Source organism: Lactuca saligna, chromosome 1 (assembly GCF_052625555.1).
Source record: "Lactuca saligna cultivar CGN05327 chromosome 1, ASM5262555v1, whole genome shotgun sequence".
In the NCBI taxonomy this organism is placed as follows: Eukaryota; Viridiplantae; Streptophyta; class Magnoliopsida; order Asterales; family Asteraceae; genus Lactuca; species Lactuca saligna.
In genome coordinates this window covers 87,991,386-88,011,260 of record NC_136417.1, presented here as the reverse complement: position 1 = coordinate 88,011,260, position 19,875 = coordinate 87,991,386, and the positions used below count along the sequence as shown (strand labels likewise).

General features: G+C 36.8%; 1 protein-coding gene across 1 annotated transcript; it reads right to left on the bottom strand.

Moving 5' to 3' along the window:
* Positions 1-3,884: 3,884 nt before the first annotated feature.
* Positions 3,885-7,542, bottom strand: LOC145009511 (uncharacterized). The gene is made up of 6 exons (XM_078968198.1): positions 7,382-7,542; positions 6,765-6,785; positions 6,592-6,659; positions 6,430-6,501; positions 5,559-6,274; positions 3,885-5,426 (listed from the first exon to the last, which is right to left on the bottom strand). The coding sequence occupies exons 1-6, from the start codon at positions 7,540-7,542 to the stop codon at positions 3,885-3,887; spliced, it is 2,580 nt and encodes an 859-aa protein (XP_078824324.1).
* Between the last annotated feature and the right edge of the window lie 12,333 nt (positions 7,543-19,875).

Sequence of the window (19,875 nt, the reverse complement as noted above, 5' to 3'; positions counted from 1 at the left end):
TTGGTCCGTTAAAATCTCATAACTTCTTCATCCGATGTCCATTTTCGTCTGTATTTTTATCGTTACGCTACTAATAACAAGATATTCGATTCTAGTTTAGGTTGTGTCGGCTAAAAACCGCTCGATCTAATACTCGAACTTTGGGCTGTACACCGCTAAGCCGAAACTTCGAAAAATCATAACTTCCTCATACGAAGTCAGATTTGGGCGTTCTTTTTATGGACGTTCTTAGGTTAACATATTATATGACTTTCATTTAGATTACTAAGGCTAAAAGTCGCTCTATCATAAATTCACTATTTACATCTTCGCGGTGCCGTACCGGTTCCATCGCTAAACTTCGACGAGTCATAACTTCTTCGTTATAACTTGGATTTCGGCGCTCTTTATATGTACGGAACCCTTGAGACATATTATACTACTTGGTTAAGATTATTTATTCTAAATAATATTTTTTCAAAAAGTCATTTTCTACCCCTATTATCTCTAAATTGACTAGCCCGGATCTACGAGCGTTACAAAGAACCTTATGAGATTGTGCAGTAATTTTAAAGAGTTTTGCCCATGTCGAATATTGAACATTCTCCATTTCAAGAGTGATGGAGATGTGGTTGTGGATGTTAGACACCACAAGAGATGGATGAAAAGAGTTCTTGTTAGACACAGCTAGCACGCTTTGTAGAAGATAAGAGAAGGAGATGGAACTAGATTTTACCCTTGTCTCTCTGATACCATACTGAAATATTTTCCTCAAATATTCATTCTCATTGTTCTCAATAAATACAGATACAGAAGCATGTAATTTGCCTAATAGAAAGGCGTTAATCCTTATTTCAAGGAACTGAATATTGACTAAGCTAATTTACAAAAACAATATATACAACATATATTTAACATTAACTTTTACAATTTTGCAGCTACACCGATCTCGCCGGTTACTCCCATTTCCCCCTCCTAACTTCCGTTTTTCCACCATACACTTCCCTACCGGCCACCACCCTTTTTCTTTTTCTTCCAATTCACTTTTTCTCCACCTATATGCCAGTACTAGATATAGGCCTTTTGGTGAAAATATAGTAAGGTCATCCAACCACATCGATAAAGTTCCCCATGCATTTTATAAAATTAAATGCCAATAAGGATTATACACATACAAAAGCAACAATAATAGTTCAATCTGAAAGGCTGGAATATTGTTTTTCATTGTAATCACCAATTGAGGAGGTGTCTTTTGAATAGAGATACGATCAAATCTGCTAATCAAGACCAATAAAGTAATACTATGGATGTGATATTGATTGGATGAATCCATCCTTCGAGTAACATGATCCTACAAACGTGCATCTTGGATCAAAACTTAAATGTAAACCGACTACCAAAAATGTATATCCAATAAGAGATGCTAAGAGCATTTCCAACTCGACAATAAAACTCACTACAAATGATGTTAAGTTGCACCAACCCCATACTAAATACAGTGTTAGTGAATAGTATAACACTAAATAACCCTTAAGAAATATAATGTTAAAGTTTCATTGGTTAAAATGCTCTGTCACCTTTGAACTTATTCATTTTTAGTTTATTTATTGTATAATTATAATCTCTATTTAATAATGTTACTTGTTTTGTTAAATTTAATAATTCAAATTAATGCAACACATACTTAAATAACACACATATTTATTGTATATTACAATCCTACAAATATAATAAAATCAGAAGTGAGATATATATATATATATATATATATATATATATATATATATATATATATATATATATATATATTACAATCATATTCATTAATAAAACAACAAAACTGACATACGTAATTTTATAGTATTTTGAAATTTGATCAAATAACAAGATAAATTATAGAGTAAAGAAAGACATGATAGTGTAAAGAACTTTTATTCTAGGACTTGTGATGAAATCACTAACTTTCTAATACATGACTCGCTATTTATATACTACCAAAATAATATGAAAAATGAGTTATAATATAAATGCACATTATTATAGTGCATTATTACACTCATAAAACACATTAAAATGGTTGTTACTAATGCTAAATAATGGAGAGTTGTGGAGACATGGGGAATCTAAAGGTCATTCACAAACTAATATTTTGTAACACTCTATCTTGAATGACGATTGTATCATGCCTCGTTAAAACCTTAATATGTAAAATCTTATGGAAAAAACCATTTATTAAGGAAAAATAGTACATGATTAATAATAGACATTGAAAACAATTGTCTCATTAAAAACCTTGTTAAGAAAATCCACTGAGAAAAACTTAGCTAAGGAAAAAAGTATAATATGTTTTCATCTCCTCTTGATCATCACAACACTTGATTTCCTTGAAGCGTCACACACCAATGTTTCGTACCATCTTTTCAAATGTGGATGTAGGAATTGCTTTAGTAAACAAATCGACCACATTGTTACTTGATTGAATTTTCTGTATGTTGACGTCACGCTCCTTTTGAAGGTTATGAGTAAAAAAATGTTTGGTGATATATGTTTGGTTATGTCTCCTTTGATAAATCCTTCCTTGTATTGGGCTATACAAGCCACATTATCTTCATATAGTATGGTTGGAACATCTATTTTAGAAGTTAGACCATAAATTTCACGAATGTGATGAGTTAAACTTCTTAACCAAATACATGTACAACTTGCCTCATAAATTGATATAATATTTGCATGGTTAGAAGAAGTAGCAACTAAAGTTTGTTTAAAAGAATGCTAAGAAATTGTAGTACCTCCACAAGTGAATAAATAACATGTTTGGGATCGAGCTTTTTGTGGATCAGATAAATATTCAACATCTTCATAACCAATTAACTCTGCATTTGATGCATTTAAGTAGTATAAGCCCATATCCATTATACCTCGAAGATATCAAAGAATGTATTTGACTCCATTCCAATGTCTTTTTATTGGGAAAGAACTACACCTTGCTAATAAGTTTATAACAAAAGATATATCAGGTTTGTATTATTAGTATGATACATTAGTGTACCAATAACATTAAGATGTGGTACTTCGAGACCAAGAAGCTTTTATGTTTTTCACAAGGATGAAAATTGGTGCTTTTTGGATTGTAGGTGCCTTACCATCATCGGGTTACTCAATGGATGTGAGTTATCCATATAAAACCTGTTAATGGTAGTTTCATTTTATTTACTTCTTTTTATAGTTTATTTTAGTATATTTCATTCACAGTTTAGCTAATTGTCATACATATTTTCCTTTTTGTTATTTTATGACTATTTCGGGTACTTTCAAGTTTCATGATCATAATTGCAAATTTTACAGAGACTAGTGGAGCAGGATCTTTAGGAGGCGATTGGACATGGAGGACAATAAAGATTATGGGCTTGATTGCTAATGGAAATGATGCATGGAGCGAGTTTGATGATTACTTGAAGGCTTGGAGAAAATGAACATTAAATTTGCAAGAATCAGAAGAATTTTTGTGCATGCGGAGATTATTGATCAGGTGATCACGTAAGCTTTGGAGGATTTGGAAAAGACAAATCAGACTCAAATTGAAGAAAACTTGAAGACTTATGGGCTACAATCTAATGAACAAAATCTGGATCAGTGGGCTAAAGTAGTGCATGCCCAACAAATGGAAATGACCCATTCGCAGTCACTTCATGCGGCCCGAATAAGAATACTATGCGGCCCGCGTAAGTTCCTGCAAAGGGCAGGGCCGGTCCAATGTTTTTTACTACCCGGGGCGAGATAAAAAAAATTATGCCATTTTATGTGTACCATACAATAACAAAAACATTTATATAAAAAATATAATAAAAAAATGCAATAATTTTTATAATCAAACAAATAATACAAACAAAACATACAAATTAAAATCACCTAAAACGATGTCTTCGTGCATTTTTTGAAGCAAAAACATTTCTTATTTTACAATAATCAATATTTTGTAAAAAATCACTTTCAATACTTAAAATTGCTAATCCATTCAATCTTTCTTGACTCATGGTACTTCGGATATATGATTTCAAAAGCTTCAATTTTGAAAAACTTCTTTCCCCGGAAGCAACCGTAACCGGCACCGTCAACAATATCCTATAAGCAACCAACACATTAGGGAACATATCCATTTTTCTTGCATACTCCATTATTTGAATAGATGTCCAAGGACTTTCACTTTTGTCAGCTTCACCCGGCAACATTTTCTGCAAAATTTGTAACTCAATGAATAAACCATCTCCATCAATATCATAATCTTCACCATTTTTCAAATTGGATTCAAGATTTAAACAATATTTTTTTAATTCATCATCATCTAAAGAAACTAATTTGGAACCATCAAACAAAAAACCAAATATAGATTCAAAATATTGCATTTGTTCAAATCTACTTTTCAATTGAACAAGAGCCATATCTACAAGAATAATAAAATAATCTCTTTTAAATGCTTTTTGAGAAGATTGATGTTCTCTTTCGGTATTTGGAATTTCATCAAATTGTTTTTTTCTTTTAGAATTGCATTTTTGAGTAAATTCGGGTTTAACTTTAACACTATTTGCTATTTCTTTTGCTTCACTAATAGCAAAGTCAAACCCATTTTCCCTATATCCTTCAAAATAATTAATTAATCCCTCTAAATTTTTTACAGCAACATCAAGAAGCATTTCTTTGGATTGTAACTTTTTACTTACCAAATTAATTTTGTACAAAATTTCATACCATATAACTAAACTTAAAATAAATTCAAAACTAGAAAATTCACCATTTACTAGTGAATCAACATCTCTACACACTTGTCCATTATCACTTATTATAGATAATTTTTTTAAAGCTTTTCTTATTTGAGAAAATTGTGTTTTTATTGCTTTAACACATTCAATATGACTTTTCCAACGAGTAGCTGATAATGATTTAAGTGTTAGATCATCTATAAACTCAAGTAAGACACTCCATCTTTTTGTTGAATTAGAAAAAACATTATAAATTGTTTGACATGTACCAAAAAAAGTTTTTGCTTTTTGGCAAGAATTTGCCATATCACACAAAACTAAATTTAAACTATGACATCCACAAGGAATATAAAAAGCTTTATTATTTATATCAAGCAACCGTTTTTGAACACCTTGGTGTTTACCTTTCATATTCGCCCCATTATCATACCCTTGACCACGAACATAGTTAATATCCAAATCAAGAGATTTTAGGGCATCTTGTAAAACATTAAAAAGACCTAAACCGGATGTATCTTCTACAACTAAAAACTCTAAAAAAAACTCTTCTACTTTTAACGGAACACTTTCCAAATCTACACATCTTATAATCAAAGTCATTTGTTCTTGGTGACTTGCATCCGGAGTGCACTCAAGAATAACAGAAAAATATTTTGCATTTTTTATTTTTTTAATAATTGCACTTTTAACCTCGGATGCTAACATTTCAATTAATTCATTTTGAATTTTATGACTAAGATAACGATTATGTGTTTCTTTGTCTTTAATCATTCGAAAATGTTCTTTCATTACCGGATCCCACTTCGCAATCGATTCAATTACACTTAAAAAATTGTCATTTGAGTTTTCATAAATTTTTTCATTTGTACCACGAAAAGCCAAGTTATTTTTTGCTAAACATTTTACAACAGAAATAATTCTAACCATAACTTCTTTCCAATGTTCGGTATCTTTTTTTATCATTTCTTGAATTTCTTTGTCAATTGTTTCATTTTTATTTAACCTAATTCGTGTTTCAGTCCATGTTTTTAAATTAATCATATGGTCAGAACTATTTTCATGTTGTTTTAATGTTTCACTAAGATGCTTCCAATCTTTAATTCCTTCGGTTGCCAAATTACTTTTAGTTCGAATTGTTTTAAAAAGCTTACAACAAAAACAAAAAACCTTATCAAGCTCTTTTGAATACACTAACCATTTTCTATCATAAAAATCACCATTTTTTAATTTACGAATAAAAAAATCACGTGAAAAATGTCTACCAAATGAATCTTTTGGAAAAACTGTATTGGCATCAATTTCTCTCTTAGGTCCTTTTTCTATTAGTAAATCTTTCATTTTAGAATCTAAATCACCCCATACTCTAGGATCAAAGATATTAAAGTCACTTGGTTTATCTTTATCAACAAAATCATTAGGAATTTCAACTGAATCATTGTTTTCAAAATCATTAGGAATTTCAACCGAATCATTGGAAGCACTAGGTGGGTTATTAATTGGATCATTAGAATTATTTTTATTACCATTTTGATTCGTAACTAAAAATTTATTCAAAGACCCTCTTAATTGATTAGCCTCTTCTTGTTCTTTTTTCTTTCGTTTTCTATTTTGGGCACCTGATGGCTGTTTTCGGGGAAGCATATTAAAAACACAACAAATATAGTTATAAAAGCTAAGCAAAGAAAGATACAACCTGACCAAATTGTATGAAATAAGGCTTCTGCAGTTCTGCTACTTCTAGTCAACAATGTCAAAAATATAGCTCCTGCTTCACATTACATAAATAATAACAAAAGTAGTTTAGACAACAATTATTGAATAATGAACACAAAACAGATTTCAAAATTAAACTCACCAAATCTTATTGTTGAATGTTGAAACAATGGAGAAATCTGAATTGTATCAGATTCAATTTCTGAAAACCTGAAACTGAAATATAAAATAGAAACTCTTAGAGAAGCAATTAACCAAATTTTTTCTAAACCATAAACAAACTTAAATAAACAAGGATTTCAAGTTTTAACTTACCCAAATATAATTTGATGATTTCTAAAACAACAAAATCAAATATAAACACAAACAAAAGACAAATATGATTACCTGTAATGAAACAGAGACGAAATTAGGTGAGCATATTTTTAAATAACCAACAAACAAATCAGATGAATAAGAAATTGAGCAGATTTTAGAAACAAACTTAAAAAAAATATGAACTCTTGGAGAATAAATCAGATATATGCAACATAAAACACTAAATTAGATTTCTAAAACAATCAAAGGAACCTAAATAAACACAAATTTCAAGTTAAAACTTACCAAATATGATTTGATGATTCCTCAAAACAACAATATCACGTACAAATACAAGAGATGGGAAATTTGACTTCCTGTAATGAAATAGATAAGAAATTAGGTCACTCGATTCTAAAATAGACAACTAGAAAACGAAGCAGATGACTAAGAAATCAAACAGATTGAATAAACTAACCCAAATCGCTGCCCTAACTTTTAAAATAACCAAATCGATGATAAATCGTGCTAAATCACAGCTTTGCGTTTGAAGACTAAACTGAATCGGAGAATCACGTATGTAAAAAGAGTAAAATCAATTCGACTGGAAGGAAACGAAAGCAAAACCTGAAAACCTGTTCTTCCTTTTTATACGGGAGAGTGGAGACGTATTGATTTCTCCCATCAAACCCGACGCCAACGGGATTCTAGGCATTAGAAACGAAACGTTTGGTTTTTCCAGGAGCACTAAACGTTTGGCAATTGGCGCGCCTTCTTTCTTTCTTTCTGCCACCATCCTCTCGCTTTCTTTCTCTCATCGTCGTATGCAGATTTTTGGGGTAAGTTTTTGGGCCGATTTTATATATATTATACATATGTAGCTGGACTTCTTTGATGCCCCCAATTATTTGCTTCCCTGGGCCTGAGCCCAAGTCGCCCATGTATTGGGCCGGGACTGGCAAGGGGTAATTTCGTGATTTTACTTTAGGCTTCTATTTGAGGAAGTTTGGTGGAATTCTTTTAGGACTTTTGCACATCGGAAAATTGGTGATTTCTCTAGAGTTTTGGGAGCTTTTGGAGCACTTGAAGAACATCAAAAACATCATATTTTACTCTTAATTCTTACTACATGTTGGGTACTTTTAACCTTTATTTTGTTTTCTTGAGTTTAGCTATGCTAGGCTAAACTAATCTTGGTTGATTTTGGTGAAATCACTGGAATGTTGGTTGAATGTTGAAGAACTCCATGAACTTGTTCTTGAATCTTTATGAGACTGTTTGATGTTTTAATATCTTCTTGCTACTTATATGTTTTTATTCATGAGTTTAAATGTATTTGTACTGATTAGTTGGCTAATTTCTTGATTAAGTAATGCAGCCTCAAATTAGCAAGCAATAAGTGGTTCTTGTGTTAGTATCACTTCACACAATCACAAAAACAATTTCTCGAACATGGAAGTGAAAGCATTTGACTCCTCTTAGATTTGGTGACTTTTTGATTCTTAATTCTACTTAATTTTCACTAATTACATGTTTAATAGAAATTTTAACTTTAACTTAGGAAATTGCTATGAGCTTCTCTAGCTATTTTAATAACTAATAAAAGTTTAGGTAATCTCAAGTTTCTTGGATTGCTGTAGCCAAGTTAGATATTTAAAACAAGTATTGCACTATTGGATTCTAATGATATATTCATCAATTGTTTAAGTAAGGAAACTTAAGTCAACCATCTTTCTCTTATTGATTTTACATCAGAATCTTGTTTTTGTTGAATTGTGTACTTAAATCTTACATTATTTCTAGTTTTATTTCAAGAATTTCAAAAGATCAAAACCCCTCATTTTTATTTTTATTGTCATTTTACAAGTATTTTTGCAAAGAAATTTACATAAAGTTATAAAATTGAATCAATCTCCATGGATACAATCCATTTACCACTATACACTATTTTAGTGTACAAGATTTAGGGTTATTAAGTTTGTTGACCTTGACAACCACCAAATTTTGGCACCATTGTTGAGGATTGGTTTTGGTTTAATCGTTTTGTTTCTCTATGCCTAGATCTCATTATGCGGGTACTCTAATTTAAAACCCCGAAATTTTAAAAAGAAAGTATGGTTCGGAAATGAACACCCCTTGCTTTGAATACCAACTTTCTGAGCTAGCTCAATTAGTTATTATGATTGGAAGTGACCAAATTGTGCAACCCACACCTCTTCCTTGAAATAGTTGCACCCAAAATGGACATAATTCAGACATGTGTCCATATTTACAAAGAGAATGAGAAGAAGTGCAAGAAAGGGAAAGCTACTACTAGTCAAACCAATAGAATTATGATCAACATCAACATGATCAATGGTGGGACAACAACCAAGCTTGGGGATACAACCAATATCAAATCACATACCAAGCTTGGAGAAATGATCAATACCAACCAACTCCACAATTCCAACATCCATTTTCTCCACCTCCTTAACAACTTGAAACACCAAACATGTCCTTAGAGGACATTGTGAAGAGCATTGTCACTTCTATCCAAAATTTTCAAAAAACAACCCAAGCTAGCCTCAAAAACTTAGAGCAACAAATAACACAAATTGCTCAATCAATAAGTATAATGGAAGTTCAAGACAAACTATCATCTGAAGAGAGACTTGGCATAGAGCATGTGCCATTTCTTTGAAAGCTGAGAAAAGTTTTGATAGCCCGAGAGTGTTATATGATGAAGAAAAAGAAGAAGAAGGAGTAGAAACGGAAGAGACTGTCATTGAGGAAGAAGAAATTGAGAAAGTTGTCAATGACTCTATAAAAGAAATGATCGGGGTTAACAAAAGATAGGTTGAGCCATACCATTGAAATATTAACTTCGGTGGAAGACCAACCATAAGATCCGGAAACGATAAATATTTCGGACCCTTTAAAGGATACGTATCCCGATAATAAAGATGTCCAACAGGTCACTAACTTGACCACCATGTCAAAGAGGGAAGAGTTGGTCACCTTACTGAACAAGTACAAAAAAGAATATTGTCGGATGATTACTATTATCAAATGTTTATGTCCAGTGTGGTGTTCCCGTAAAAAGAAAGTCAAATACAAGAAAAGAGTCCCAATGGAGGTGTGAAAATTGATAAATGTCGACACGGGGCAAGTTTAGAATGTTAATGGACATCGGCTCAATCCTTTCTATGGAGGTTTTGATGCAAATGTCCAACACATCGTCCGTTTGGACACCCCGAAATATTGAGGAAGTGTTGGTAAGACGTCTCGCCAAAGACATTAAAGAATAGCATTTTTGGGAAACATTGTTTTTTCGTCTTTTATGAACCGAATAAAATGATTTTAAAAATGTTTTTTTGAAAGTGTTCATTTTTTTAAAATTTCAAGCTTCATTCTCACCTTTGGTCCAAACTTTTGTTGTGTTTTTTACACCTGGACTTTACGAGAATAATTTTGGCCAAAAATCAAGTTTTTAGAAAAATTTCAAAATTTCAAGTGCAGGAAGTTTGTGCGGCCCACGTGAGGTTTCGTGCGGCCCATTCCTTGTCCGCATAGAATGTAGCCTCTAACCCTGTTCAGCTCGTGTGGCCAACATATGGGCACCATGCGACCCGCATGAAAGTTTCTAGCACTTAACCATTTTTTTAGCTTCAATACGTGCAGTCTTCATGCGGCCATTATGCGACCCACATAGTTCTTCCCTATTCTCTCTCAAGAAAACAGCCAACCACACTCAAATTCATCGAAGAAATCAAGATTTTCAAAGCTCCACGAGTCGGAATCCCACGAAACCACCATTATTCTTCTCATTTCCTACCCCTCGTCATTACCCTTACCCTTACCCACCAACACACCTATCCTCCTCCCTATCCCCCGATTTAGGTACACTCGCCCTTCCCCAAGCATTGAGGACAATGCTTAGTTTTAAGCTTGAGGTGGGTTATTCCCTTTTCTTTTTTACCTTTTTATGCATTTTTTAGTTAGGTTGCAAATCATATTAGTTTTAAGTTAATTTGCATTCATTTTTTAATTTTACAAAATTCCAAAAAAAAATTATTTTCTTCTTTTCTACTTTTTATATTTGCATAACATTTAGTTTAGGGCATAGGCATACATACATTTTTGTTATCTGTTTATTCTCATCTCTTGGATGCCATGGAATAGGGTAATAAGTATTGAATCATAGATTAGTCCTAGGTTTTGTTGTGGAATTCCTTGTGTCCGACAAGTGGGACACATTTCGATCCTAAAAAGACCACTCTTTGACCTGCTTGTGTGGGGTGCAGATGCACGTAGCTTGATTGCGTCTAGGTAGGGATGGTGTAACACTCTAAAAATTCAAGCCAGTTTAAACTTTTCAAAAAAAAAAAAAACAACCCAGTTTCGTTAAGTCATTACAAAAAGGTTTTTAATACAATTATTATCAGAGTCTTCACAGAACCATATTGTAAAACATAAACATGAGGAGCAGTACGATCACGCCTTCGCCTTGCCACGGTCTCCTGAAGTACCTGAAAAACATTAAATCACAACTGTAAGCCCGAAATCTTAGAGAGATATCCCTAAAATACCAACCACGCATAACATATCATAACCGAACAGAACAGCCATGCACTTCGGGTCTACTGTGTGACTGGTCCACCCTACCGGGCCTTCAGTCTACCTGGTCCACCCTGCGAGTCTAGCCATATCCATCGAGTCTGCAGTGTGGTTGGTCCGCCCGCACCGGGCTTTCAACCCACCTGGTCCACTCTCTGAGTCTACAGTATGACTGGTCCGTCCGCATCGGGCCTTCAGTCGGCCTGGTCCACTCTCCGAGCCTCGGCACGTCTGGTCCGCCCTCTCGGGGCCTACAGTCTATCCGGACCGCTCGCTAGGCCTTCGGGTTAACCGGTCCGCCCTGGGTATGTTAGCCTACAACACAAAGCAGGACCCGCCTCAAGCCAACCCTAGTACAACAACCATGTGCACATAAACATACAATCATATAACAATTTGCATCCAATCAAACCGATCTAGCAGATCACATAAGATAACATCATCCTAACCAGGATACTGACGTAACCGGTCACTAGCATAGCATCATCCTATATACCAGGATACCGACCTTAACCAGGTCTCTAACATATACCATCGTAACTACCAGGATGAAAACATAGCAAAGCAATAACATAACAACGATACCCGGATTACAATCCGATAAAGGGTCGGCCTTGGAGCCTTCGACCCTGTTGATATAGTGAGGATAACTCGCCTCGCAACTGCTGACTAAAAAAATAAGATCACGCTGCTCCAACCTCCAACACGAACTCCACCACTGATAATACTAAATGACTGAACTCAATAAATACCAATAATTACCAAATTACCCCTAGAATTCAACAGGTCAAATCTTGGTCAAAGACAAAGTCCTCAGTCAAAGTCAAACTTCCTGACTGGCTCTACTCGCCGAGTCAGCCCGCTGACTCGTCGAGTCCCTAGGCTCTGAAAACTCCCATATCGCGACCCAACTCGCCGAGTTGCCCCAAGACTCGCTGAGTCCCACGAACTCTGAGTCAGTTCCTGCTCAACTCACCAAGTCGTTCCTCGACTCACCAATTCACAGCTCAACCAGGAAAGGTGCGGACCTCATGACCATACTCGCTGAGTCCAAGAACAGACTTGCCGAGTCTAAGGCTATCTTCAACCAACTCACCGAGTTGTTCTTCCAACTCGTCGAGTTGCTGCCTATCTTCAAGCAACTCGCCGAGTACACCCATGTGACTCGCTGAGTAACACTAGCTCTTAACCCATACAGAGGCTTTCAATCCATGCAAGGTCTCCAATCCATAGATCTAGTCTTCTACAAGCCATCCATCATGTAAAGTGGCAAACTTTACGTGAATCCAACGAGATCTAAGCATAATACATTCTTGGGCTAAGGTTTGGGAAAAAAGAACTTCACCAACAACTCTTGGGCATAGACTTTATGGCTTTCTGGATCATTAACAACTTAGATATGAAGTAGCAACCTCAGATCTTACACCAAACACAAGATAGCACCAAATATACTCCAAAAAATCCCACAAATGATAGATCTAGATGGATAACAACTCAAGCAACGAATCATTACCTCATGAGAAGACTCCAACAAAAGAATAAGCCAAAGCCTTGCAAAGCCCCTTGCTCCAAGTCTCTTAATTGTAACAGTCGGGTTTCTAGGTATATTATTTTATTTAATTATTTTGAATTGTGAGAGGGAACTCAGCGAGTTGATGCGTAGACTTGCCGAGTAGGGTCGTGATTTTTCATCCAGATTCGTTTTGGACTTGGCGAGGTCATGAGTGGACTCGGCGAGTCCACACTGTTTAATGAAACCCTAAATCCCTGGGTTTGGAGCCTATTTAAGGGCACTTATAGCCTCTCATTGTGGCTACCAATCCCTTGAGAGAACCCTAAGTGAGCCAAATCGTTGAAAGGAAGAAGAAGACACTTTTGATCCATGTATCTTTGGTTTAGCAAGAAGGAGGTGCAAGAGCAAGAGGGGAGGTGCGATTCTAGCAGTTCCAGGGATTCACAGACTTCATTTTGAGGTAATAGTTCGAACCTCCTTCAGTTTTGGTGTTGATCTATAGAGTTAGGGTTTTCTAACCCCTTTGGAGAGTGATTATGTGGAGCAAATGGTCCCTCTTCGAGTTTGTGCCTTGGATCTGGACTCAAAGAGGTCCAGAGACCTTAACCCTTGGAGCTTTATGGATTAGTTGGGGGTTATTGGACTTAGGTTGCCATTTTTGGGACTAAATCTCCTTTTGATGCCTTGTTGTTGTTATACAAGCATCAACTTTTGAGCTTTACATGACATTCATGCTTGGGAAGGCCAGATCTTTGATTTAGGGAAACAGATCTGACCTCAGGAGGCCAGTAGAGTTTGTGCATGGCATGAACTCACCGAGTTATTCCTGAGACTCGGCAAGTAGGGTTAGGGTTTCACGTAAATTGCTCAGTGAGTAGACTTGCTGACTCAGTGAGTCAGAAGGGAGTTAGAGGACTGGAGTTCAAGGCGGCACTCGCCGAGTTGTTCTTGAGACTCGGTGAGTTGAGTCGTGGTGGCCCCGCGATTCATACCTAGTATGACTTGTCAAGCATAGGGATGGACTCGACGTGCCAAGTGGAGCAAAGTGTTAAAGAACATGTGTGAACTCGCCGAGTCACCAGAGTGCACTTGGTGAGTAGGGTCAAAGTGAGACCCTTGACTTTTAGGGTTTGGTCAATGGAGTACTTGTGTTAAGAGGGGGTAAAATAGCCTTTTTCCCTCCTGAGGGTGCCAAAGGCAGGTTGAGTCTGATGGGTTTTGTACATAAGAACTTTCCTATGTGCGCATACAAACCCTAATGCGTGGATTTAGGTTTCTCTAATTAAACATGCATTGAATCCAAGACTCCTAATGGCTAATTAGGTATAAGAACAACACAAAACCAGAGTTAGAATCCTACCTTGAAACACTTGCTTGATCTTCTTGTTCTTGGAGCTTTAGAGTCACAATTATCACTCCTCTAATGGCTTACAAACACCAACTAGCAAAGAGAATGATTTGAGAGAGAGGAGAGAGGAGGAAATCGGCCAGGGTATCCTTGTTGTAGAGGAGGTGCCGATTTCCTATCCCAAGGGGTCTATTTATACTTGTAAGGCTCCTAGGGTTTCACCCTTAAACCCTAATTGGATAACTTAGACTCTAAGCAATCCCAATCCTTTCCATAGATAAGCCATGGACGGATTTGAGGCTATCCCAAGCCCTAGAATTCGTCCAAGCCATATCCTAAAAGGATTTACAGCCTAAAGTGTAACTATCAAACAATTGACAGGTTATACCCTCTTATTTAATTAATCTCTTTAAGTCACCAAATTAATGTTAATTAATCTTTGACTTATATTAATCAAATAACAATATTATTATTCATTATATTATTCTCATAATATATTAATAATATCTATTCTCTCATAATAAATCATCCTACGAAGTTGCTATGGTGAAGGCAACCCAAAAGGACCGTGCACAATCGGGTCAAACACTTGCCTAATATAGTTGCAACCTTAGACACTATTCCAACAGTCTCCCACTTGGATAAGTCTAGTAACTATATGCACAGGTACAATCCGATTTGCAATCGTAGCTCTCAAAGACGCTGTCAAACTCTGATGAATCTTTTACTTTAGATAAGGGATCGTACAGTCCTCTGTTAGATATCATGCTGACAATTCTATGGAATGATTAGTCTAGCATTTGGTTTCTTGATATCCAATTTATTTGACATAGAACTTAATCGAACACATCAATTCAGTTCTGACCGGGCCCGACACATTAGTCAAATCAAATCATCGAGCGGCCGAGATATTTCTTTTTCCTTCTTAGGATAAAAGTTACAGATAAACTTCGACTTATATGCATTTACTTATTCATTAATCAACTATACACAACAATGCGTTTTATAACATCGAGTTACCAATGCGTTTTCGCATTATCAATGTGCAATCAATTAGCAAATAACAAACCATATATCTACGTTTTAAGACTATATGATATTATCGTCTTGCGATCGCCCTTTTTATCACATTCCATAAGGTGATTCCAGCAAGCGCGGGTTTGTTCCAATGCTCAAAACTAGTTGAACATTGCAGCAATCTCTTGCTATGTCTAAAACCATTTAGACACTCTACACACCTATTCATGACAATCTTCATTCATATCTACTTTCGACATATGAGCGATTGTGGACAATTTGAATAATTCGATTATTCTTAATAAACTCAATTATTCTGGAAGTCAAAACATGCAAAGTGAAACAATAGTTAAACAATTAACATAAGACAGTAACATTACTTATAAATAAAACTCCTTTATTTAATCATCAAATGTTAATTACATTTATCTATTATATGTTTCTAATACTATCTAATCTATGCTAATATCATCCTTCAGCCCAATACTCCTAGCATGCTGCAAATGCTTAACCCCACTCAGTCCCTTCGTAAGCGGATTATGCTGGGTTATCTTCTGATGATATCCTCTTCACTACGAGTTGTCCTTCTTCTACACGATGTCTGATAAAGTGATGTTTTCTATCGATATGTCGTGATCTACCATCATCTCTTGGTTCCTTGGTCAAGGCAACCGCTCCTTCATTATCACAAAAAATCTCCATGGGCTCCTTTATGGCAGGTACAACTCCAAGATCACTAATGAAGTTCTTCATCCATATTGCCTCATTCGACGCTTCGCTCACTGCAATGTACTCTGATTTGCACGTTGAATCAGCTACGGTTTCCTGCTTGGAACTTTTCCAAGTTACTACTCCTCCATTCAGGGTAAATACCCAGCCCGACTGCGAACAGTATTTGTCCATGTCGATCTGAAAACTAGCGTCACTATACCCTCGCACCTTCAAGGCGTCACTCCCTCCAAGGACTAAGAACCATTCCTTCGTCCTCCGAAGGTACTTAAGGATATTCTTCGCCGCAATCCAATGGTCTCTGCCAGGGTTCCCTTGATATCTACTAACCATGCTCAAAGCAAAGGCTACATCAGGACGAGTACAAGTCATAGCGTACATGATTGAGCCAACTGCGGAAGCGTATGGAACTCGGCTCATTTCAGCTATCTCGGCTTCGGTACTCGGACTTTGAGTCTTACTCAACTTGGCATTGCTTTGTATGGTAATTCTCCCTTCTTCGAGTTTTCCATACTAAAACGTTTTAGTACCTTCTCTAAGTAAGTGTTCTGAATAAGTCCTATTAGTCTCTTACTTCTTTCTCTTACTATCCTTATTCCCAAAATATAGGAAGCCTCTCCGAGGTCCTTCATAGAGAAGCACTTCCCGAGCCAGGACTTAACCTCCTGCAGAGTCGGGACGTCGTTTCCTATGAGTAATATGTCAGCGACATATAGAACGAGGAAGCTTACTACACTCCCACTGGATTTGACATATACACACGATTCATCTTCACTTCGTACAAATCCAAACTCTTTGACTTTCTCATCGAAGAAAAGATTCCATCTGCGAGACGCTTGCTTTAGTCCATAAATGGAGTTCTCAAGCTTACACACTCTATTCGGGTGCTTCGGATCCACAAAACCCTCTGGCTGAGCCATGTAAACATCCTCAGCCAACTTTCCGTTAAGGAAAGCGGCCTTAACATCCATTTGCCAAATCTAATAATCATGAAATGCGGCAATAGCTAGCATCACTCTAATAGATTTTATGTTCGCGACTGGTGAGAAGGTCTCTTCATAGTCAACTCTGGGAGTTTGAGTAAAGCCCTTCGCAACCAATCGTGCTTTATACGTGTGTACCTTTCCATCCACATCTGTCTTCTTCTTGAAGATCCATTTGCACCCAACGGTCTTACCTCCAGGCACATTATCAACCAAATTCCAAACTTGGTTATCATATATGGATTGGATCTTGCTATCCATTGCCTCTTTCCATTTCGCAGACTCCGGGCCTGCCATGGCTTCCTTATAGCTATTAGGTTCATCAAGATTTATTAGTGTACTATCACTAATATACGTGTCCCCTTTGGTAGTAATATGAAAACCATACAACTGGGGTTGAACTCTAACTCTTTCGGAACGTCTAAGATGTAATGATACGTCAATCGGTTCAACCGGAGTTTCCTCCTCGGGTTGAACGCCAGCGGTAGAGGTTCCTTCATCTATCGACTCTTGAATCTCTTCAAGATCGATTTGCCTCCCACTGTCTCCTTGGCTTATGAGTTCTCGCTCTCGGAAAACTCCTCTCCTCGCAACAAAGACAACGTTGTCCTTCGGTCTATAGTAGAGATATCCAAAGGATTTATGTGGGTATCCGATGAAAATACATCGCTCACTACGAGGTTCGAGCTTGTCGTGAGTATCTTGTCTTACGAAAGCCTTGCAACCCCAAACCTTGATATGTGCTAACGAAGGAGCTTTCCCCATCCACATCTCGTGAGGTGTTTTGGTAATCTTCTTAGTAGGGACTTGGTTAAGGATGTGGGCGGTAGTCTCTAAGGCATACCCCCAAAAAGAGATAGATAGCGAAGCACGACTCATCATAGAGCGAACCATGTCCAACAAGGTTCGATTACGCCTTTCTGCCACACCATTCAATTATGGTGTCCTAGGTGGCGTCAGTTGTGAAACTATTCCACACTCCTTGAGATAATCGTGGAATTCAAGACTTAGGTACTCTCCTCCTCAATCGGATCGAAGCATCTTGATCTTCCTGCCCAATTGATTCTCCACTTCATTTTTGAAATCTTTGAACTTTTCAAAAGTTTCTGACTTTTGCTTGATTAAGTAGATATACCCATATCTACTATAGTCATCGGTAAAAGTCACGTAGAAGCGGTTTCCATCCTTCGTGGTAGATCTAAACGGTCCACACACATCGGTATGTATGAGGTCCAATAGGCCCTCACCCCTTTCGCACGTACCAGCGAAGGGTGACTTAGTCATCTTTCCAAGTAAACAAGACTCGCATGTGTCATCTTCCCTAAGGTCGAATGACTCCAACACTCCATCCTTTTGGAGTTGGGCTATGCGTTTCTTGTTGACGTGTCCAAGACGACAATGCAATAAGGATGCCTTATCCATACTATTGGAAGAATCCATGCATAAAACATCATTTCCTAAGTTATCAACAATCATAAGAGTTTCATAAATTCCATTACATGGTATAGCTTTAAAGTAAAAGACACCATTCAAATAAGCTAAAATAGAACCATTCTCATTATTAAAAGAAAATCTAAAACCTTGTCTAAACAAACCATGAAATAAAATGATGTTTCTATCCATTTCTAGCGAATAGCAACAATTGTTCAAATCTAAAGATAAATGATTCCTAATCACTAAAGAATACACTCCAATCTTGGTCACAGGCGACGATCTTCTGTTCCCCATCATTAGATTTATTCTTCCATGCTCCACGTCTCTACTTCTTCTTAGTCCCTGCACATTAGAACAAATGTGGTAACCACAACCGGTATCAAGAACCCAAGAAGTACCATGAGATGAATCGTTAGATTTAATTGTGTATATACCTGCGAAAGATGGCTTGATCTTTCCTTCCTTAATAGCTTGCAGGTACTCTGGGCAGATTCTCTTCCAATGTCTTATCTTGTGGCAGTGGTGGCACTCTGCCTCCTTCGGGTTAGGGCATGGCTTAGCGGGATCAACTTTGGTCCCACTAGAAGAGGCACCATCTCGGGCTTTCACCTTGCGATAGTTCTTTGACGAAGCCTTCCTCTTCTTCCCCTTTCCTTGTCCAATTGCCAAGACAGGAGCGGCGGGCGGATTGGGAGTTGGTGCAATAGACTTCTCCTTGACACTGCTCTCAGCGACCCTCAAGAGACCTTGGAGTTTGCTTAGGGTGACCTCTTCTTTGTTCATGTGATAGGTCATCCTAAATTGATTGTACCTTGGAGGCAAAGAGTGAAGCGCCATGTCGATCGCCAAGTCTTCCCCAAAGTCAACGTTTAACTTGCGAAGGCGATCGACATACCTTTGCATATTTTGCAAGTGCACGGTAAAAGACTCTCCATGACCCATCTTAGCGGAAATCATGTTAGTGAAAATCTCATAACGCTCTTGTCTCGTGTTTTGATGGTATCTCTCCAATAAGTCTTGGTGCATTTCGTACGGATACATGTCCTCGTAGGACTTTTGGAATTCGGGGTTCATAGTCGCGATCATGATGCAATGTACTTTCGTTGCATCACGCTCATGAGTTTCAAAAGCGTTCATTTTGGTGGGAGTAGCGATTTCACGGTTGATTTTCTCGAGCTTCTCATCGAGGACATACTCCTTATCCTCATAGCTAGCAATCGTGCGAATCTATCTTATCCATTCGCTAAAGTCTGTTCCATCAAAGGTGACCTTTTGACAAAGGCTCATCAAAGTGAATGAACTCGCAGCAGCGTTGTTAGCGCTCGACATCTACAATAGAAAAGATAAAGATTGATTAGAATGTGGATCCCTAATTATCACCCAATAAGAAAAATTAGGGCTAGGATCCAACAAAAATATTTACATATTAGAAACGGGATGCCGTAATCTAACATGCAAACAATTTGAAGGTAAGTGAATGACGATTCACCAATTCTCCACCATGAA

Excerpts from the sequence above, each read along its gene's own strand:
- LOC145009511 (XM_078968198.1), bottom strand. The coding sequence starts at position 7,542 with ATGGTGGCAGAAAGAAAGAAAGAAGGCGCGCCAATTGCCAAACGTTTA. Across the intron at positions 6,786-7,381 it reads CGTATAAAAAGGAAGAACAG|AAATCATCAAATTATATTTG; the intron begins GTTTTCAGGTTT and ends TTGTTGTTTTAG. Across the intron at positions 6,275-6,429 it reads ATTTCATACAATTTGGTCAG|TTACGAATCAAAATGGTAAT; the intron begins GTTGTATCTTTC and ends ATAAATTTTTAG.